The sequence below is a fragment of the Catharus ustulatus genome, chromosome 26, assembly GCF_009819885.2.
Source record: "Catharus ustulatus isolate bCatUst1 chromosome 26, bCatUst1.pri.v2, whole genome shotgun sequence".
Lineage (NCBI taxonomy): Eukaryota > Metazoa > Chordata > Aves > Passeriformes > Turdidae > Catharus > Catharus ustulatus.
This window is the reverse complement of record NC_046246.1, coordinates 164032-185266: the sequence shown is the minus strand read 5'-3', so window position 1 is coordinate 185266 and position 21235 is coordinate 164032. Positions and strand designations below refer to the sequence as shown.

General features: G+C 52.2%; 2 protein-coding genes, 1 long non-coding RNA gene and 5 other non-coding genes across 13 annotated transcripts; 7 read left to right on the top strand and 1 right to left on the bottom strand.

The window, feature by feature from the left end:
• Positions 1-3899: 3899 nt before the first annotated feature.
• Positions 3900-6677, top strand: LOC117007683. Of its 3 annotated transcripts, none has more exons than XR_004420197.2 (5): positions 3900-4091; positions 4477-4517; positions 5094-5139; positions 5506-5610; positions 6228-6677. It is a non-coding gene; the product is annotated as an uncharacterized LOC117007683 (long non-coding RNA). The 3 variants fall into 3 exon arrangements; XR_004420196.2 differs by having other exon boundaries at positions 5503-5610; XR_004420198.2 differs by having other exon boundaries at positions 4474-4517; positions 5503-5610.
• LOC117007721 lies at positions 4152-4294 on the top strand. The gene has a single exon (XR_004420212.1). It is a non-coding gene; the product is annotated as a small nucleolar RNA SNORA16B/SNORA16A family (small nucleolar RNA).
• On the top strand, positions 4847-4977 carry LOC117007722. The gene has a single exon (XR_004420213.1). It is a non-coding gene; the product is annotated as a small nucleolar RNA SNORA44 (small nucleolar RNA).
• LOC117007712 lies at positions 5178-5294 on the top strand. Its single transcript, XR_004420203.1, has one exon. It is a non-coding gene; the product is annotated as a small nucleolar RNA SNORA61 (small nucleolar RNA).
• On the top strand, positions 6031-6101 carry LOC117007718. The gene has a single exon (XR_004420209.1). It is a non-coding gene; the product is annotated as a small nucleolar RNA SNORD99 (small nucleolar RNA).
• Positions 6678-7462: 785 nt separating the features above from the next.
• Positions 7463-10936, top strand: RAB42 (RAB42, member RAS oncogene family). 3 transcript variants are annotated; one of them, XR_004420157.1, is made up of 2 exons: positions 7463-7740; positions 10465-10545. XR_004420157.1 is itself a non-coding variant. In XM_033080787.2 (2 exons), the coding sequence occupies exons 1-2, from the start codon at positions 9510-9512 to the stop codon at positions 10892-10894; spliced, it is 645 nt and encodes a 214-aa protein (XP_032936678.1). In that variant the 5' UTR covers positions 9445-9509; the 3' UTR covers positions 10895-10936. The 3 variants fall into 3 exon arrangements, 1 of the variants encoding a protein (XP_032936678.1); XM_033080787.2 differs by lacking the exon at positions 7463-7740 and adding an exon at positions 9445-9724 and having other exon boundaries at positions 10465-10936; XR_004420158.1 differs by lacking the exon at positions 7463-7740 and adding an exon at positions 9844-9925 and having other exon boundaries at positions 10465-10543.
• Positions 10937-13062: 2126 nt separating this feature from the next.
• TAF12 (TATA-box binding protein associated factor 12) lies at positions 13063-20337 on the bottom strand. Of its 2 annotated transcripts, none has more exons than XM_033080640.2 (6): positions 19599-20337; positions 16581-16832; positions 15330-15407; positions 14470-14584; positions 14195-14283; positions 13063-13522 (listed from the first exon to the last, which is right to left on the bottom strand). In XM_033080640.2, exons 2-6 carry the CDS (start codon positions 16746-16748, stop codon positions 13487-13489), a joined length of 486 nt encoding a protein of 161 aa, XP_032936531.1. In that variant the 5' UTR covers positions 16749-16832; positions 19599-20337; the 3' UTR covers positions 13063-13486. The 2 variants fall into 2 exon arrangements, with proteins under 2 accessions (XP_032936531.1, XP_032936532.1); XM_033080641.2 differs by lacking the exon at positions 19599-20337 and adding an exon at positions 19411-19575.
• LOC117007716 lies at positions 20006-20134 on the top strand. The gene has a single exon (XR_004420207.1). It is a non-coding gene; the product is annotated as a U11 spliceosomal RNA (small nuclear RNA).
• Positions 20338-21235: the final 898 nt, after the last annotated feature.

Here is a 21235-nt window from a genome sequence, read left to right as displayed (position 1 = left end):
CCTTTGTCTGTGTCCATAATTATGACCTATTTGTCAGTCTGTGGTCTTTTTTATCAACTGGAAGTGGGATGTGAGGGGAGTGGTGATGTGACTGGAGTTAGGTTATTCCTAACAGAGCTAGAGGACTGCTGGACTCCTGCGTTCTCATCTGCTGTCAATCTTCCTCGTGCTGTGCCCCTAACTGTGCTGCTGTCTCACCTTCAGCTGCTCTGAATGTAAGGAAAGGAATGTTCCCTGTGCATGCCAGGAGTTTCAGAAGCAGCAGAACTGGAAGAGGGCAGAGCTTTGTATCCTCTGATGTGGCCGCTCAGCTCACAACACCCCCTTTTGGGAAGTTCAGCAGAGTGGCATTGCAGAACTGATGTAAAGAAGGCCATTTAAAATACTTTCTAGATCATTCTGTTACTGTGCTGCCCTGTGTGCCTGCCCTTCTCCTATTTTGGAGTTGCCTTTTCCTACCCCCACAAATTTTAAAATGTGGCCATCCCATTTTGCTCCATTTATTTATCAATATAAATTTATTTGGCTGTTCTCATCTGCCCAGCATTGCTGTCTGTGGAGTATTCCCTAATGCCTGGATAAACTATCTCCATGCAAGTCTATCTCTAGAGGACAGAGGAGCAGGTTATCAGGGATCAAATAGCAACCCTGTGAAAAAGTCCTTTTGCTCTCTGCTTTTGTTTTGTGGTGGAAAGAAAAAGGGTAAATATTAATCCAACCCATCCTAACCCCTAATTCCTGGGAGAGCTGGGCACGTACAGACCCTTGTGAGGGATAATTTGGGAGTGCAGAGGCCAGCAGAGATGACCTGCTGACTCCTGTTTACTGTGCTGCAGAGCTTAAAATAGCGCCAGCTTTCATTTCAGGAGAGAGGTTGATGTTAGACTCTGGGCCTCATTCCCTGGAGGTACAAGGCAGGCTTTTGGAGTTGTTTTGGAGAATCTCAGCCAAGGTTCTGTGGAGCTGTTAAATCTCTGCATTGTTTGGGGTGTTTTTAATATCAGTCATCTTAATGTTTCAGCTCTCAGCCATTATTGCAGTGTCTAAAGAGAATTTTATATGGACCTACAAAACAGCCACCTCCTGGGATTTGTAGGGTTTGCCTTTTGAAATCCCAGTTAAATAGAGTGTGGGATTTTGTTTCTCTTCAAGAAAAGCCCAGATTAATTACCATTTAGTGTCACACAGGATGAAAGACAAGGACGCCATGAAGTAAGGTAAATTCTGCTTTTATCTCTATGTGCTAAAGGCAAGAAGTCTAAGGCAGATGATATCACAGCTCCCTGGGATTATGTAATTCCTGAAAATTGCATCCATATTGGCAACAAAGATCATGAAGCACTCTGCCTTTTATCAGGCAGGATTTATAGCAATTCCAAAAATAACTCAAACGTTGTGTTCTTTAATGAAGAGGCGATGATAATTTAGACGAAATTGTAGGGACTCCGATTCCTATTTGAGTTATACAGACTGGAAATCTTCAGCAGAACTGAAGGGACATGGATGTTTCCAGGGACAGAGTGATTTGCAAAGGCTGAGCTCTGAGGCTTCGGATGAGGAGTCTGGAAGCGTTTCTTTAGCAAATGTATGGATAAGATTGCTGCAAGGGACTGACAGTGATTTTTTTTTTTTTTTCCATGTGAGAAAATTCCTATTACTTGGATCAGTTTCATATCCCATACACTGAGACATAGACAACATCCTTAGGAATTTCATTGAATCCATTTTGAGGAACAGAGATAAATATTTGACTCTAATCTTCTTGTACTGGGCTTCTCATTACTGATTTGTTAATTTTCAGCTTTTGCTAAACAAGATCTGAAAGGAATTTTTACCTTTCAGCCTTGCTATCTCCCAGTGATCTTGTAAAGCATACTGGATACACCCGTTTCTGGATTTAACTTGGGATTTGCTTAACTGGGAAACAAATTCAGTGACAGGATGGGGTATGAATTTGAAATGCAGTTGCAGAAACTGATAGAGCTCCTTCAGGAAATGTCACTGACAGAGCTCACTTTTCCTTTTTTCCTGGCTAGAGCATTTTTTTGGAAAAGATCTTTCTTTTCTTCCTTAGCAGTTATTCCAAGTCAAAATAGTTTTACCAAGTGCAGTCAGTTCTTTTAAGAAGGGGTTTGGGGTCCTGCTCAGCACACATTCATTTTTCCCAGGCATTTGGTGCAGGACTGTTGGACTTGATGATCCTTGTGAGTCCCTTCCAAATCAGGATGTGCCATGATTCTATAATTGGAAGATCATGCTGCCTCTGCTGTAAAATTTCCAGTGAAAAAGCAATGGTAGATAAAACAGTTGATAGAGATTGAGAACTGACCGTGGCTAGGGCTTGCCTTGTCCCCTTGAAGTGTCCCAGGGAGCCACAGGTACAACAATCCACCTGGACCACTAATGCAGACCTGCTTTTCCTTACTGATAGTTTTTACATCCCTGAGCATTGTCTGCTCCCATCTGTCAGGTGCTGGGAACTGCAGCCTCTTCCAGCATGCGCTCCCTGTCTTGTGCTGTGGAGGAGGCTGGTGAGAGATTCCCAGGTTTCGTCAGGGCTTCGCTGACTATGTACATGCAGTGGGATTTTCTCTGCCCCTCTTGGATCTCCATCCATCTCGTCATGGCAGGCTAAGGTCTGCTGGGCATCCATGCTGCTCTTTGGGGATTCCCCCAGTTCAGCCCTTGGAAGAGTCTCTTCCCAAGAAATGTTTGCCGAGATTTGAATTTTTGAGGAAGGTTGATTTTTTTTCTTACAGTAATCTCCCGGGTTCTACCTTGCCCTAGGATTTGACATGATTTCTAGGCTCATGTTTTACAAGTGGCTGTGCCAAGGAGACTCCAAGGATTGCCTCGTGACTTGGCTGAGCACCGGTGAGATCCATGGAGGAAGAGTACAGGAGCTGCTGCTTGTATCTTGTCTCTGACAGCTTTGGCAAGGGCTGTCTTGGGGAGGGTTTGGCCACACAAAGTTTGGGGCTTATTCCCAGACTTGGCCTAAAATGGCTGAGGACTTATTTTGTTGCTGATCTGCCACGTTTGGAGAGAATTACCCACTCAAAAGGCCATTACTGAACACCGGGAATTTTTTCATCTGTTTATTTGCTCAGAACAAATTAAAACATGACCATCCTTTTTGCCCTTTCTCCAGGGCTTGGGCAGGAAGCAGTCTCAGGCTTTTCTGGCTGAATTGCCATGAAGGCTGTGCCTCCAGCATCGGCACCAGCAGCCGTTCCAGCACTCCTTTCCAGCCTGTTGGCAGGTGCTCCCATTTAAAATCCTTTCCACGGATTATGAATGATGAACCAGGAGCCTTACAGAGGTATCGTGTTGGCAAATAGATTTCTGTTTCCAAGAAATATCCAGGCAAATATCCTTCTATTCCCCGAGGGTGGAGTGATTCCCCCATTCCAAAAAGGAGGAAGGAGTACGGGAAACGCAGTTGCTGCCTTCAGCTTTTCAAAGAGCAACCCCTGGTGGGGACCTTGCATGTAGGAGGAGAGAAAAACTGTACTTGTCCCACGGGGACTAGACAGTCTTTTAGATGGGATGGGGGTGTGTAGGGGCTCCCAGTGCTAGTGGGGGTTGTGAATCATGGGATCATGAAATAATTTGAGTTGGGAGGGGACTGAAAGCTCATCTCATTCCACGCGCTGCCATGGGCAGGAACACCTGCCACTAGAGCAGGTTGTTCGGGGGACTTGTTTATCCTTTGGGATGGGGTGGAGAGCGAGGCTGAAAGAGCGGACGGCAGGAACGATGGCGGGGACTGTAGGCAGCGCGACCTACAACTCCCAGAAGCCTCTGCGGGAGAGCCCGGCACCAGCAGCCAATCGGAGCCCGCGCTGCCGCGCTATAAAATGTGACCGCGCAGCTATTTCCTCCTCTTTCGACTATGGCGGCGAGTCGCGTGGGTGGTGCGGGAAGCATCGGGGGCCATCCGCCGCCATCCTTCGTCGCTGGGGCTCTCCCGCCGCATCGGCGTCCTGTGGGCATCGCGCCCGGCTGCCGCGCTTCAGTGCGTGCCGGAGGCTGCGAAGGGCAGCGCGGCCTTGCCCCCGCCTTCCTCCTCAGGCCGGGCCTGGCCCCGGGTAAGTGGCGGATCCCCGAAGCTGAACTGATCCCCTGTCCCGGAAGAGCCCCGCGAACCCGCCCGGCCCTGTCGAAGCTGCGTCTGTCGATGCTGTGGTAGATGCAGTCAAAAAGGAGCCGAGAGCAAAGGGATTTTCCTCGACGGTCGCCGCTCAGTTGTAGCTTTCGTAACTGTCCGGCAACATTTCGGGAAAGTACACGGCCCACCGTGGGTTAGCGGGGTTACTGGCGCTGGAAGCAGGCGGCTGCCGCAAATCCCTGCCCCTGGCGTCTAGACTGATACACCGGGAGGAGGAGGGGTGTATCCCGTCTTTCTGTAGTACTGTTTTAACTTACTTCTCTTGTAATTTACTTGAAGCTCAAGACTCTCTTCTTTCCCAGCAGCATCCTGGCATAGAAGGTGATCCCAGGGCATGGAATGGCAGGTGAGATGAGTGACCCAGAATCCTCCATTGTTCTGAGAATTAGGTTGGTTTTGTGGCCTCCCTAGGCCAGAGTAGGAACCAGCAGTGTTTCCTGTGCCTCTGCTGTGAGACCGAGCCGGCACGTGCTGTTCCAAGCCTGTGCATCCTTCATAGGGGCTGTCCTTGGGGCTGGGCCCTACGAACTCCCTTAGTTCTTGCTCCATCCAGATCATGTATGGGGGAGACAAGGGCAATTCCTCTTTCTGGGGCTTGCTGGATGCAGAACTGGGAATCAATCCAGAGCTAATCTATCGCTGTCACAGATGTTACCGGTTAAACTCCGCATTTACCTGCATGTTTATCCAAGAGCTGTGGCTCCACACAGTAGCTGCAGGTCTCCAAAAACATGCCAGAGCAATGGGAAGGTCTTTGATTGCTGGGCCTCTTCTGCCCATGACTGTCACTCACCCCTCCAATACGTTTTTGGGAATTGGATTGTTCCTTGCATGTGGTTTCAGGGGGGAATGAGTCAAAGGTGTGTCCACAAGAGTCTTCAGCCCACTGCTGATATTAGGGGTATGTTGTGATGTCTTTCAGGGGTCCTGGGTGTTCCAGAACTCACCCATCTGATGGATAAATGCAGGTGAGAAGGTAGTACCCTTGGTGGATCTCTACAGCCTATCCCTCCAAATCCCTTTCCCATCAGATCTGAATACCGATCTTGTGGTCGAAAAAGGAGGAAGAGTAAAATTCATGCTGGTCTTGGGCTCTCTGCAGGTGTGTCCTGTGCTGAGAGGGGCCACTAGGAAGACAGGCTGCACTGGCCTCACTTTTTTGGGAAGTCTGGTTGGGAAGGAAACTCCTGGTCAGAAGGGATGAACGTTGGGGACAGGGGGCAGAGGTGCCATGAGGGTTGGAGGGCTGGGATTTGCTGGGTGTATTTGAGCCATGGATTTACAGTGACACATTGGCTTCAGGTACTAAACTCTGGCTCTATTTTTTTTAGCAGTTATCCTGTGGAAAAAGGTGAGAACCTGTGAGCCATGTCCCAAGGGCTTCGGCTTGCTTCCCATAGGACCCAAATTGTGGGGAAGCTGCAGTATGGATGGAGCCTGTGAGTGTCCTCTGGGGAACTCCTGGTGTTGGGATGGGCAGTAAAGTTAAACTAGATACTGGGAGGAAATTCTTGGCTGTGAGGGTGAGGAGGCCCTGTTTGCTCACAGGAGCTGTGGCTGTTCCATCCCTGAAGTGTCCAGGGCCAGGCTGGATGGGGCTTAGGGCATCCTGGTTTGTTGGAGGGTGTCCCTACCCATGACAGGGTGTGGAATGGGGTGAACTTTTAAGGTGCTTTCTAACCCAAACCATTCTGGAATTGCATGATCTGGAGGATAGGGGATAGTTCCAGCTAACTATGCCTGTGCTGCAAGTGGCCAGTTTTTCACCTGGACTGTGAGGTGGGAATGATCAATCTTGTTTCAGAGGCTTTTAATTGGCCAGAGTTGTCATGTGTGGTGTGAGATCAGTGATGGTCCAGCCTGGTCCATGATGATTCCCGAGTCTGGAGACTGCTGGATGAGTCCTGCGGATATGGGGCTGAGGCCAGGCATGAGCTACCCAAAACCACAGGGCAGGGTGGGAACATCCAGGAGTTCTGGAATGTGGATGAAACCTGACACAGCGCTGAGCCTGACTGCTCATCACTCCAGCTGGATTCTTATCCTTTTATTTCAGGTCAAAGTAGAGGGTGAGCCATCCCTGTGAGACTTGGTGCTGCAATCCCAGGTTGTTCTTTCCCAGCCTTCTTCAGAAGTGGGGGTTCTGCAGAGCCAGATCCTGGCTCCTTCCTGAGCTGTGAGCTCTACCCAGTGGGATCAGCGTCTTCTGGGCTCCACTCATCTGCAGTGGAGAGAGATGGAGGTGATTTGGCTCCGCCTGTTGGACAAACTCCTGTTCAGATGCTCCACATGGAAGAACAGTCTGTTCCATAGAGTTTTCTCAGGAGGGCGTCTAGTTATCGAATACTTGGGTAGTGCAAGGAACTAAAGCCAAGGTGGGTGGTGGGTTTGATCCCTGTGTGGGCCATTCACTTAAGAGCTGGACTCAATGATCCCTGTGGGTCCCTTCCAACTTGGAATATTCTGTGTGTGTGATACGAGTTGGAATAAATGCAATTACTTCGAATCCTTGTGATGTCTCCTGTGTTTGAGTTGCTTCGGGGGTAAGGTGAGGCTGGCCTGGCTCTGAGCCAGGGAGCCTGAGCATCCCCTTCCAGTGGATATCACCAGTGTTCAGTGGCAAGTTCCTGTGCTTGCTACAGGGGTCCCTGGAATGTGGAAACACCTGGGTCTCAATGGAGATGCTGGAGCAGCTCCTGCAATCTTGGGGTGTTCCAACACCCTCAGCTGGAGCCCTGGTGAATCTGGTTGCCTGTTTTCTCACCATGGAGAGAAATGGGCGTTGGAGAGCCCCCACATCTGAGTTGGAGCCACTCTTACTTCTGTGCGTGGATTGTTTGGCTGTGGCAAAATCCTTGAACCTGAGGTAACCTGGCTGCCAAGAGTACTTTGTCCTGGAGTATTGAGCCGATGCCTCTGACCCCTCTGGTCTCCTACCTGTAGGTCTTGAGAGCCACTTGCCTATGAAGCGTCTTCCAGCTCTCCCAGGATCTTCGCTTCTGGGGGACATCGGTGAGTCTGTGCACTCACAGGCCTGCTGTCCCTGTAGTCACAAAAGCCAGGCAGGGCAGGCAGAGCTGGCCTGTGGCAGCACTAAACATCCTGGTGACAACAAAGGAAGGCTAAATACCAGAATGTTGCAAGGAAGCGATTAGAGCTGAAACTTGGTTGCTGCTAAAGTTTGAAATGTTGGCTGTTGCTATGGTTTGTGTTTTGGAGTTTGGTGGCTGGGAAGCAGGCAAATGGAAAAATACAGTTTTAAAAATGGACATTAGAAAGGCATCAGTGATTTTTCCTAAGTGGTTAAAAGAGCTATGCAGCAGCTCCAAAACTTTTTTTGTATGTATACCTGGAAAGAAGACTTAGCCCTCTTACTTTCCTCAGCATTACTAGGCAGATTGAGGACAGCTGGCAGCTGCTCCCTCCGTGGGACAATTTGTTTTTCCAGCTGGCTGACTGTGGGGGCCGGGGCTGTCCCTCTTCCCAAGTGGGGTGGAGACCTGTCCGGTTTCTCCGAACACAGCAGGAACACCGTGGATCAGGATCTGGCCAGCTCAGCCATGGAGACAGTAAGAGATTCCCCCCAGGATCCCAACTCGGAGGGACACTTCCAGTTCCTCGTCATTCTGCTGGGGGACGCTGCCGTGGGCAAGTCCTCGCTGCTGCACTGCTTCGCTGACAGGCTGGGTGGGGGTCTGGGTGAGGGTCCTGATGGGGCAGCCACCCCTGACCCCACCGTAGGCATTGAGTTCTACAGCTGGACCATCCTGATGCCGCCCACTGGCAAGGTCAGGCTGCAGCTCTGGGACACAGCTGGCCAGGAACAGCTCGGGTGAGGTGGGTATGTGGACTCCAGCACCGCACCGATTCATCCTCCTGCCCTGGGCTGTTTGTAAATTCCCAACCAGGTGTGCAGGGACAGGCAGTGATGGAGCCAGTGACACTGGAGCTATTTAGGGGAGCAGCCAAGGGAGCAGGGCCGGGTGCTGGTTGCAGTGTGCTGGTGGGCTGGGGTTGGGTGGTTTCTTTCCTGATTGCATCAGGCTGGATCCAGGAGCACCTTCAGAGTGTGAGAGAGGCTCAAATGGGCATGAAGGGCTGAAGAGCAAAGTACTGTGGCTAGAGCTGGGCTCCCCATCCCTGGGAACCTTTTGGGGACCCCAGAGTTGGTCCTGGTGGTGCCTTGTTTCTGTCCAGTGCTGCCACATCCCCAGTGTACCAGGGGCAGTTGTGGAGGACAACAGTACCACAGGTCTCCTCTGGCCAAGACAGGTCTCCCTTTCCCACTCCCAAAGTCCAGTCTGTCACCCAAATATCTCCCAAGCCCCATCTTAGAGCTGTCAGTGTGAGAGCCTCCCAGTATCCTTTGAAACCCTGCTGGGTATGCCCAGATCCATCACCAGGTCCTTCTACCGGAGTGCAACAGGGGTGCTGCTGGTGTTCAACCTCACCAACCGGGTGTCTTTAAAGCACATCACCGAATGGCACCGTGAGGCTGTGGGGGACTGGCTGCCTGCCTTTGTCCTGGTGGGACACAAGTGTAACCTGGTGGCCAAGTGAACCGTGTCAGCAGAAGAAGCCAGACACCTCGCCACCACCCTGGGCATGACCTTTGTAGAGACCTCAGCCTGCAGCAACTTCAACGTGGAGTTTTCTTTCCAAACACTGTCTGGGGGTATCCAGCAGGCACTGGGTCAGGGGATTCTTGCCCCATATCAGGGATGTGATGGCATCAGGTTCAGCCCCAACCAGAGTCACTGCCAGCCCCTGGCAGGGAGGGTGCCCTGGGAGGGCTGCCAGTGCTGATGGGGTGGGGGGGGACGTGGGACCCTAGCTCGTGGGGATGCCTCTCTCTCCACCCGGCACCTGCAGCCTTTGGGCGATTATGGGATTGGGTCTCCCACCTGGGCTTGGGTTTATTTCAAACCTTTATTTGGGGGCTCTGAAAAAATAATACTCTGCTCTAGGAGTGTTTTTAATGAACCTAAGACTTTTCCACATTAATAAAGGCTGTGCTAAGCACTGCATCCCAGGCAGGGGCCCAGCACTCAACCCATGGCATGGGGAATCCTCTGCTTTGGGGGGCATTGCTGGTGGAGCAACAGCTGCCCTTGTCTGGGACACTTTTCAGGTTGTCTTGACCATGGGAAAAATGGGAGAAGGCACTCCTGAGTTCTTCCAGCTTGATGGAGCCTAAATAAAGGGAACAAAGGGGCTCAAAGAGGCCATGGAACACCGATGGTTCTGGGAACGCCTCCTGGGTGGAGAAGCTCCCTGCCTGCCTGAACATGCTCCTTGGTGCGGGGGTGGCAGGTCCTGGAAGCTAGCAGAGGCACTGATGGAGCCACGGTGGCAATACCAGTTCCGAGTGATCATGCTGGGGGACTCAACAGTGGGGAAATCCTCGCTGCTGCGACGCTACACTGAGGGTGTCTTCCTGGACACTGTCAATCAGACGGTGGGGGTGGACTTCTACGTCCAATTTGTGGAGCTGGAGCCAGGGTTGCAAGTGAAGCTGCAGTTCTGGGACACAGCTGGGCAGGAGAGGTTCAGGTGCGTCCATGGGATGGGGAGGGGTGGTGGAGATGGGTATTCCCCTCCAGATTTGGGGTGGAGGGTTGTGATTCCAAGCCCAGGGAGATCTTTTATGTGGCTGTGTTCCCACTCGTCCCTTCAGGTGAGGAACCACCATTCCAAAAGCCAAAGCCAAGGGAAAGGAGCCATTGGGACTGCCTTGCTCCAGCTCTAAAAGGGGTACAGTACTCCCACAAGAACTCCTCTGCCACACCAGCTGCAGAGGAGCTGGGGAACAGCTGGGAGCCCACTGGGTGCTGGGCAAAACATCTACCTCAGCTCAGCTACTAGCAGCCTCCACATGTCACTGGCTGTCTCCACCAGGCAGGCAGTTCCTGGGGATAGGAAAGCTTGGGAGATGTGGCTGCAGGGGATGGGAGAGTGGCAGATCTGGGTTTGCAGAAATGGGAGAGTTCCAGGACTGTGACAGCAGGGATGGTGAAGCCCTGGGGACATGGCTGCAGACACAGGGGCACTTGGGGGATGTGGCTGCAGGAGACAGACGAGCTTTTGTGGCTGAGCAGGGATGGAGCTGCCCCTGGAGCTCTAATTGACACAGCAAAAGCCTGATTCTCGTTCCTCTCACAGTGATTTGAATGCAAGGTGCTGCTTGTAGGAGCAGGCCCTAGCCAGGGCTGCTCTGCAGGCAGGGAACTTGCTTCCCAAGGTGGCACAGGGAACCCTGGGGGCTACTCACACTCCTGCTCTTGGCACCCCAGGTCTGTGACTCGCTCCTACTACCGCAACTCAGCCGGGGGGATGTTGCTCTTCGACCTCACCAACCGCACGTCCTTTGAGAGCATCCGGCGCTGGCACCAGGAGGTGACTGACACCATCCAGCCCTTCCGCATGGTCTTCCTGCTCGTGGGGCACAAGAGTGACATGGCTGGGCAGCGCCAGGTGGGCCAGAGGGAGGCGGAGAAGTTGGCAGCCTCATTGGGTGCCCAGTATGTGGAGACGTCAGCCAAAGATGCTTCCAATGTGGTCCAGGCCTTCCAGATGATGACAGTGGCAATTTATGAAGCACTGCAGACGGGATGGCTGGTGGCCACCGAGGCATGGGACGGGGTGAAGAGCAGTGTCCCACTGCCAGTGCTGCCCAAGGCTCAGGCACTGGAGAAGGAGAAGCAGAAGAGATGCTTGTGCTAGGGCTGGGGCACTGGCAAGGCAGGGACTTGCTGGGTTCAGGAGGGGAAGTGGATATGGAGCAGCCAGGCACACGGCTGCATTAAATACCTCTGGTCACCCTCTGACTACCTGTGTTTTCCTGGGAAAGAGGAAGGGTGGGACTTCACAGGCCTGCAGAGGTCACTGTCACCCCTCACCCTATTCTCTCTTGTACTGATTTAGATCCTTATCATAAAGCCCAAAATTCTTTACGTCTTCCCCACTAGAATTCAAAGTGACATATTTATCATGGAACTCAGATAATGTACAGTAATTTCCATAGGGTGCACCGGACTATGAGGCACACCCCCCGGGAGTCGGCAAATTTCACAACTTTGTAGATCATATAAGGCGCACCGGACATAAGGCGCACTTTTTTTTTTCAGCGAGGATCCACCCCCAGCTCCCCACGCGCGGTTGCTGGCCGAGGCCCCACCTCAACCCGGCAGCCATTGGCCCCCGGGCCCGCCTGTACCTGGTGGGGCCGGGCTATGCTCGTTGCCACTCCGTGCCGCCTCCCTGGGGCAGGGCTATGCCCGCTGCCGCTCTGTGCCGCCTCCCCAGGGCTGGACTATACCCACTGCTGCTCCGTGGAGTGTCCCTGGGGCTGGGCTATGTCCACCGCTGCTCTGTGCAGCGTCCCCGGTGCACCGCTGCTCCGGGAGTTCCCTGGCACCCCAGGTGTCCCGCGCCCCCCTGGCGCTCCAGGAACCCCGCACTGCATGGGCGCTCCGAGAACCCCGATGCCAGTGGGCTCGCCCCGTGCCGTTGCTGCCCCGATTCCGGCGGCTTTCCCCCTCCCACGCGGGGCCACCTCCCTGATGCCAGTGGGCCAGCGCCAGGCCACCGCCTCCCCAATGCCGGCGGCTTTGCCCCCCGCCCAGGCTGCGCTGCCGTGCTTTCCCCACCCCGCGCGGCCGCCACCCTGATGCTGCCGGGCTCGCCCTGGCCCAGCGCTGGTCCGATGCCGCCGCCAGGCGGGCTCTGCTCGGCTGGGGACTGTCGCAGGCTCGCACTTCCAGGGTGGCAAATGTCGCAACTTTGTACATCACATAAGGCGCACCAGACTATAAGGCACACTTCCGGGTTCGGGGGAAAATTTTATTCAAAAGGGTGCGCCTTATAGTCGTGAAATTACTGTATCTGCCTCTCTGACTGAGTACATACCTAGTTGAGTCCAAAGCAAAAAAGAACATACCATTCTGAGGAAATACCCACTTTCCCTTTTAGATTAATTTCTAATTGGCTCCTCATCCCACAGTGACATGAGGAGAAGAGTGAGCCCAGGATGGTCCTGGTATCACTTCACCCACCCTGGTTTCTCCTGCAGATACTGGGAGCATCCAGAGAGCTGGACAGGGAAGATGGGCTGCAGGAGCCTCCCTGTCATACAGGGGTTTGCAGTGCTGTCAACTCCCTCATCCCCACAACAGCCCTCGCAGCTTCCCTGAGGTCTGAGCAGAGCAGCAGGAACAGGCAGAGCCGTGCGGCCTTTTCAATGTCAAGGCACAGTCAGAATCAGGGTAACCTTGACTTCCTGTTCTACACAACATCCCCCTCCCAACAGTCCAAACACTCCAGCAATTGCGAAGGGACTCACTCTAGTACAGAGGTCAGGATGGAAGTGACCTGGCCACCCTGACTGGCAGGTGAGGGACTAGCCAAATCCTTGTGGTCTAGAAGGGTCCAGAGGGGAAACCTCTGGAAGAGCAGCTGAGAGCACTTGGTTTGTTCACCCCAGCGGAAACAGGGGAGACTCACCAATGTCTGCAGCTCCTCCCAGGGACCACCTCTGATCTCTCCTCCCTGTGACCAGGACAGGACACAAGGGAACAGATGAAGCTGTGTCAGGCTGCATATTAGGAAAACAGTTCTTCCCCTGCAAGGGGCCCACTCAGGCAATGATCAGGCTCCCTAGGGAATAGGTATGGCTCCAAGGCTGGCACAGGCATAAGGTGGGAGTGGTGGGGTGTTCTGGGCAGGCCAGGACCTGGGCTCAATAATCCTTGGGGATATTCCACAATTCTGCTTCCTGTAAACTCTCAGATCTCCCACAGAACAGCATCACACACAGAGCCGAGGTGACAGGGACCCTGTCCCTGCCATCCCTGTGCAATGCTGCCTCAAGAGCACAAGCCTGTGCCAGCAGCTTAGAATAATTTCTTTATTCATGTAAAACAACGCAAGTATTTATATAAACACTGACATTACAAAGTACTGGAGCAGGTAGGGGCAAGAAGGAGGAAACATAAACCTCTACAGATGCTTCTAATACTGTCCCACACACGATCAAATGCTCTGTCCCTTGGATAATCACTTGTACAATAAACCACTTTCAAGTCACAAATAAAAGTCTTTGTTTGAGATATGTCACACTCTGAGGAGAAATGAGGAACAGGGCATAGAATGTTTTTGGCAGGTCTCCTCATCAAGATATTGCTGCGCCATTAATAAAAAATAGATGCTTTTCTGTAAAGCATTAAAAAAATATCCCACAGGTGACATGGTGGAGGCTTCAGTGGAGATGCAGGTATCCCAAACTGCACTGGTGGTGTCTTCAGCTCTGCCGAGGAGCTATTTCTTGGTAGTTTTGCGGATCAGTGCCATTCTCTGCAACAAGAGAGGGAAAACCATGGGAAGCTGAGTGGGTCAGAGCAGGTGACTGCACAACCACCCAGAGCAGGAACAAGGCATCCCAGGTGCTCCCAGGACACTGCCTGACTTGCTTCCACACAGGTCTTTCAGGTCTGTTTGAATCTTAATGGGGTTCCAAGCTGAAGCCAGAGGAGAAAGAACTGTCTGTGCTGCTCCAGTTGGTACCCTGGGGCAGTGGAATGAAAGCCCATCTCAAGCTCTGCCTCTTCCCAGTGGGGGCTGCAGCATCATCCATAAACCCAGGAACTGCAGGGCAGCTCCTTCTAGACTCTGACCATAGCTTAAAAAGCAATGGCCCAGTGCATTTTTAAGGCAAAATTAAGGGTGTTTTCAGTCCCTTTCCACAGAGAAGCACTTGCCAGGGGCAGTTGAGAAGTGCCTGTGAGCAGCTCTTAGTTGGTTTTAACCCTCCCAAGCCCCTCAGCACCAAGAGCTGCTGCTTCTCTTTGGGCAAAACCACCATAGCTGAGGAGACACAGCAACCTCAATCCTCTGCACAAACAGGTCAGGAGGCTCTAGAAGCGTCATTTCTAGTCTGAACCACTTGAAAGAGGCCACAAATTCACAATGCCAGGAGGTCATGACCACCATCCCCGTATCAGCCTGGTGTTTGTGAGGGCTCCTTACCTGTTTGTGAGCTTCTGTAGTGCAGGCTTTTTTGTAGGGCCTGATTTCTTCAGAACCAAAGCCTGGGATCCACATGTTCCACTGGCGCTCTGGAATTCACAAAATGCTTTCAGTTGGAAGAGCCATTAAATCTCATCCAGTTCCAACCCCTTGCCATGGGCTGGGATGTATTATCTACCCGCAGGCTTCCACCACAGCACCGCAGGTGTGTCCTGACTCCAGGAGGAGCTGAGAGCTAGGAGTAGAGAGAAAAAAAACAGATAAAAGTCACTCACCGAGGTGCAATTGGACATCTTTCACTTCCAAGGTGTTGGACTTGCGGTGCCGCGCAAGCTGACAGGCGGCTGTCACCACGCTCTCAATGAAGTCATCAGCAATCTGTAGCAGCATCTAGGGTGGAACAAGGGCAACAACCAGTCTGGTCAGCATTGCGGAGTTGAAATTATGTGGGAAGATAAAAACAAGCCCTAAGAAGCCAGTATTTAGAATTACAGAATGTCTTGAACTGGGAGGAACCCACAAAAATCATCCAGACCAACTCCTAGCCCTGCACAGGACACCCCAGCAACCCCCGTCCTGTTCCTGAGAGTGCTGTCCAAATGCTTCTTGAGCCTGGCCACCTGGGGAGCTGGTACTGCCTGGGGAGCCTGTTCAGTGCCCAATCACCCTCTGAGGGAAGAACCTTTCCTTGATCTCCAGCCATTCCCTGGGCCCCGAGTCACAGACAGCAGAGATTGGAGCTGCCTCTCGAGAAGAGCTGCAGCCTCCACTAAGCTCTGCCTTCAACCTCCTGTCCTCCAGCTGGACACACCAAGTGCCCTCAGCCACTCCTCCTGTGGTCCCTCCTGATCATTCGCCACCTTCAGAACCTCCTTTGGGTGCCCTCTAATATCTTTAAATCTTTTTTATATTGTGGTGTCTAAAATTCCACTGAAAGGAGTGGATTTCATAGGTGTTTGCTGCAACTGCTGTTTTAAAAGTCTTTTTGGCACTGGGATGCAAACAAACAGGGATGGCTGAAGGCTGTGTGGGAAAACAAGTGTTAAATGAACCAATGCTCTCTCCTTAGACAAAGAGCCACTGACAAATCCCAAATATACTCTTTCTGCAGTCCCTTCCACAGGTTGGAACCTACTTCCTCCACATCTTCATCCAGCTGCTCATTTGGATCCACCTCACGCACCAGGTCCTGCAATTTCTTCTTGGTTAAAACCTGAGTGTGTGGGAAGAGAGGAAGGACTTACTTACTGCCCTGCTCCAGCAAAGAAGCTGGCCATGGAGCACAACACAACCACAATCACCTCCTCCCCCATGCCCCCAGTGAGGAGTCACACCGTTGACACAGTCTATCAGCTCAGGAATGGCAGAGATAAGAAACATCATATGTTAAGGAGTCATTTTCAAGCACCAGTGGCTGCTCTGGACAGCAACTGGAGTGCAGTAGCCAGGATAAATGTTTCCAGCACTAAAATGCTGCTGGCAAGGAGTGGAAAGGCAAAACAAGTGTGGCAGACAGCAAGTGCAATCAGCGTATCAGTGACTGAAGTTGTGCTCAGGGCATGAGGGAAGCATTTCCACAGCTCTAGCACTTATCAGCTTTAGTGCTTCACATGGAAAACAGAACTGTGGGAGTGCTGGATTATTCCAGGGCAGTCAGATGTGGCAGGAGCAGAAACCCCACTGGGCTGAACAACAGGATGCCAAGTCTTAAAAGACATAGATGTAAGTTGTCAGCCTGATCAGGTCAGACATAGATGGGAAATTCCTGTCCTTCCTCATTCCTCCACTGCTGTGGCTGTTTGGTGCTGGGGTCTAGTGCACTTCCTGTGCCTCTGGGTGCCAGCAAAGCCATCAGGGAGCAATGCCGGGGCATTCCCTGGGCAGCAGTTTGCTTTATGTGCATCAAAGGCTCCATGCCAGGTTGGGTTGGAAGGGACCTTAAAGCTCATTCCATTCCATCCCTTGTCAGGGACCTTCTGCTGTCCCAGGCTGCTCCAAACCCTGTCAACCTGGCCTTGGACACTGCCAGGGATGGGGCATCCACAGCAACCTTCTCTGGGCAACCTGCACCTCACCATCCATTTCTCCTCATATTTCTCCCATCTAAACCCCATTTTAAAAATAAATTCCCCTGTCACATCCCCATATAGACTTTCCTACAACTGGAAAAACCTCTACACCTACAGCATCCAAACCCCATCCATCCAGGAAGTACCCGGGAGAGAGAAAATCTGTGAGCAAGTTTTGCTCACTCAGTAACTGATACTTTAATAAATATTATTTTTCTGCTGATGATTTAAAGAAGGCAAATGAAGCCACAGACAAGTCTGTGATGCTTGTGATGCCCAAGCATCATCCCTGTTGTCCCAAGTGGGGATGGAATTACCTGGTTGCTTTCAGGACTGAGCCGCCCTCCTCCACTAGGTGTTCCTGGCATCTTTGCCACAGTGGTGCTGTTGGCCATGGAGCTCTGGGGGGTGGTGCTGGCTGGTTCAGGCTTGATTGAGGAGAAGTTGGAGAGGTTGATCAAGGTAGAAGGGCCAAATTGGTTCATAATCTGTTGGACTTTAGCTTTTAGATCATAAAGGTTGTCTAGGTCTTGCTTCTTCTTAGGATTGTGGGGATCCAATCCAATCAACTGGACAGGGAGAGGAAAGCCATGGTTAGCAAATAGAAGGAATTTAGAAGGGTGAACAGGTCTTTGTCCAGAGAAAACTGCAGTGTTCTGACAGGACCTGGTTTATAAATCAGGAATCTCTGCTCACAGCATGAAGGGAGAAGGGATGTTTAGTAGCAGAGAAAACCTTCCCTGGTGTATGGAAAATTGTTTTCCAGCAGCACAGTGGCTGCATGCTGGCAGCAGCAGCACTGACACACTCACCCATTCATCCCTTGAGCTGAACCCTCCCACATCCATCCCCATATAGTCTTCCTGCACCCATTTCCCATAAAGAAGAGACCACTCAGAGCAGATTTAACTGCAGGACATGGCTCACTCCTCATGCAGCAGCATGGAATCCCTCATCCCCACAATCTAGAGCCCTGGAAAGAAGGCAAGACCCAGCCTTCCTGGGGTCTCCACAAGGTGGGGGTCTTATTTTTGGCAGCATCACGGTGGTAGCCTGGCTCACAGCTGTGTCTCACCCCTCTGTGTGGGACTGACAACACCGGTTCATTTTGGGTTCTGAGAGCACAATCTGTTCCCCCTCAGAGGGGAAGTAACACATGTGTGCCCACACCTGCCCCTTATTCCTCCCACACTGGGCAACCGACAGCCACAGGAAATGGAGTAGGATTTATGGAGCTCCCAATGGCGAACCACAAGTGGATTGTGTGGTTACAGAGATCCTCCAGGTGCTGAAGTTACTCAGGTTGTTGGTCATGGGGTGAACATGGACTGGTACCTCCTCTGTTTCTGCTCTAAGCTTCAGGCTCAATGAAGTTTTGCACTGTCTTCACTGCTCCGTGACAGGAAATTCATCCAAACCCTGCACCTTTCACTACCACAACCGCCGTGGGCAGCAATGATGGGTCTGTCACAGGGAGAGTTTAAAGAATGGTTTGATAGCAAAGCCTCTTGTGGTGGAGCCAGAGATGGCGGGGAAGCTGAGGCTGAACTGATGAGAAAAGAAGTTTGTTTAACCAGTTTTACAGGACATTCCTACATAGTGTCTGCTCCCTGATCTACAAATAGACATTTCCCTTCATCAAAGCAAGCTTGGTTAGTTTGCATTAATTAATATCAAAACCCACATAAGAAAGCACACGGGAGAATTGAGAAGCTTTAGTGCTTCACTCCAATGCACACTTGTGTACTGGCAGACATGGAGCTCTTTGAGGTAAATTTATGTCCCTTCTGCAGTACCCTCAGCAAGTTTCCAGGTCCATTTAAATTGAATTAACAAAGTGAAAATCATCACTCTCACATCCTAAACCCCTCAGCTGGCACTTCTGGCTGAGGAGTTCAGCACAAGATCGAGAGGGACCTTCAGTCTTGGTTTGAGCTGGGGGTGATCTCAGGCTCTTCACCCCATGTCTCACTTCACCGATCCACAAAGAAGGAATTCCTACCCACTATGCAGGAAAAGAAGCACCAAAATCCTCAGACACAAAGCCCCAAAATTCTTGGGCAGAAGCACATTAGCAGCATAAAGTCGTTTTGTTTGTTTATTCCCAGATCTTACTGCACCCTTCACATGCCACCAAGATCCCTGAAAACAAAACTCACAGGAAGAGTAGATTCACAGGGAAAGCCCACATGCCATCCCTATTTACTTACAGCTATCTGAGTGTCTAGATCTTTAATTACATCAGCAACTGCTGTGAGCCCAGTGAGTGGAGATGCCGTAGCCCACAACCTATCCAGAATGTCACCAGTCAGTGTCACCTACTCTGGCATCATCCTCTTCCACATAATTCTCATTCCTACAGAAACACCAGATATTTTTTGTATCTCCCATCCTACGTATGATAGTCAGAGGAAACAGTTTCACAAGTTGTCCTCACTACAGTGCCACAGACTTCTTTGTCAGAAAAGATCACACAGTTGGTGCTGCAGAGGACAACCATCCCGCAGGATTCTGAAGAAAAATATGGCCAAACTCCCTTTTTCTGCCAGGAAACAGAGCATCCTGGTAGCTGCTGATGTGCAGGTAAGCCCAGATGTTTGGGTGCTGTGATCAGCACCATAACTTGTTCAGCTCTGGAACAGCACAGCATTAAGGGTCATAACTAAAATCCATGTTAATGACAAACAGCACATTCCCTGGAGTGCTCAGGGGGCTCCCACTTCCATTAACCATAGTGATTTTCACCAAACATCTAAATACAATTACAGAATCTCAGAATGGTTTGGGTGGAAAGAAACCTTAAGCTCATCTCATTCCATCCCTTGCCATGGGTGGGGATACTGTGCCAGGGTGCTCCAAGCCCCATCAACCCTGGAAGTGCCTTGGGGACTTCCAGGGATGGGGCAGCCACACCTCTGGGCAACCTGTCCCAGGGCCCCACCACCCTTAGAGAGAAGAATTCCTTCCCAGGATCCCACCTATCCCTGACCTCTGGCAGTGGCAAGCCATTCTCCTTGTCCTGTCCCTCCGGGCCTAAAGTCTCTCTTCAGCCCCCCTAGAGCCCCTTTAGGCACTGGAAGGGGCTCTACGAATCGCCCCGGAGTCTTCTCTTCTCCACGCTGAACACGCCGAGCTTAAAGTGCTCACCAGCCGCACGCAGACCGCCGGGATAGGAACGATTCCCCCTCCCAGTGCAGAACGTCCCCGCCGGGAGTCGCGGGGCAGAGCGAAGGTCAACGATCGCCACCGGAACCGACACGGCGCCCACTACTGTGCTCCCTCCCAAATTTACAACAGGCGGTGTGCTCCGCGAAGCCCCCTCGAGCCCCCCATACCTCCCCATGACACGCGGGAACTCCGAAACCCCGCCGCGCTCCCTCCTCCGACAGCCGGCAGCGCTTCCGCTTCCGGCGGTCGCCGCAGCCAATGGGAAGCGAGTCCCCTGCGCGCGCGTGCGCATCATCGCGATCCCGCCAAAGGCGCTCCTCATCCCCGGGCTGCCTCAGGGAAGAGGCGTACCCAGCATGCCTCACGCGATTTGCATAATCCTGGCCGGCTAGAAAGGGGGGGGAAATGGCACTTTTTTGAGAAAAATCAGCAGAAGTGGTGAATGAGAAATGGGATAAGGAAGGATGAAGGAAGAGACACGCCAAACATCATGTCTGGTGTCTGCAGCATCCGTCGCCCTGACCTCTCCGGTATACCAGCGCTTTCCGACGGTGGGTGCGGAAAACACGATTTTAAAAAGGGCTTCTGCCGTGCGTGGCACGGGGGGGCTTTCAGACACCCCCGCGGAATCGACATCAAGAGATTTCGGAAGCACAATTTTTGTGATGAAGGGTTGCTGGTAACCGCTTGTTCTGGCACCCTGGTACCAATGAACAGCAGAAATAGAGAAAAGAGGCGGGCGGGGGTAGTTGTGTCCCGCTGCGGTTGGACTCTTAATTTTCGAGGCTGGGTAGATGCTTGCATCCCGGGCTAGCAGACGGTACGGGGCACTGTCTTTGTATATATAATACATATATTTACATAGCATTACTTTAAAGCCCACTGCTCCTCCTCTGTACTTGCCTTCCCCCCACCCGCCCAATATCGTGGTGCTGTGCTCCCCTCCTCACAAGGCCTCATGGTACACATGTGCAAGAGGGCAGTGCCTAGGCCACCCGTGGGCCCTCTCAGAATAGGGGCTGCCAGTCTGCTCCACTCCAGCTGGCAGCTCCCCGGGCCGCAGAGCAGGGGTCTGGTACTGCACCGGGGAGCACCCAGCAGGCCCTGCGATGCTGCAAGTGCTGTGGCGCATCCCGGCAGTCTCCAGCTCACTGAATGGCATGGCGTACTCAGGCTCTGGCAGCAGTGGCTCTGCATATTCATGGTGCTTTCCTGGGACGTCGTAGTGGCTCAGGACCAGCGGCAGAGTGTAGCCCTCTTCCAGGAGTGGCTTGAAGGTGGAGGGACCTGTCTGGCTGCAGGGGCTCACCTGCACCAGGTCTGGCTCAGCGTACTCTGAAACAGGGAGGCTGCTGTGTCAGGAGGGTCATGGTGCTGTGGCAGAGGCAGGTGGGGTGGGTTGAAAAACTGAGCATGTTTGGACTTTCAGGGACAGGAAAACACCCACAGACACCCCACATTCCTCTGCCACAACATGGAGAGGGGCTCCTGCTGTCCTCAGCCACCCTCCAGTGCCAACAGCTGTAATTGAGGTGGACTACTACTACTACTAAATAACGTGTGGTGTTGTTACAATAAACTATAATAATTAATTATAATAATTAAATGGGCATGCCTAATTTATCAGGGCCTCCCTGTTGCACAGGACCACAATGAAGGAGGGGTCAGACCAGAATGGGGAGGGAGGTGCAATCAGGAAAACGGCTCCAGCTCTGGGCTGAGGGACCAGTTCATGCCCTGATGTCCCTGTTACCTGGCGAATGAGTTCGGCTGAGGTCCCCTGGCATGGGGGCCATGGGGAATG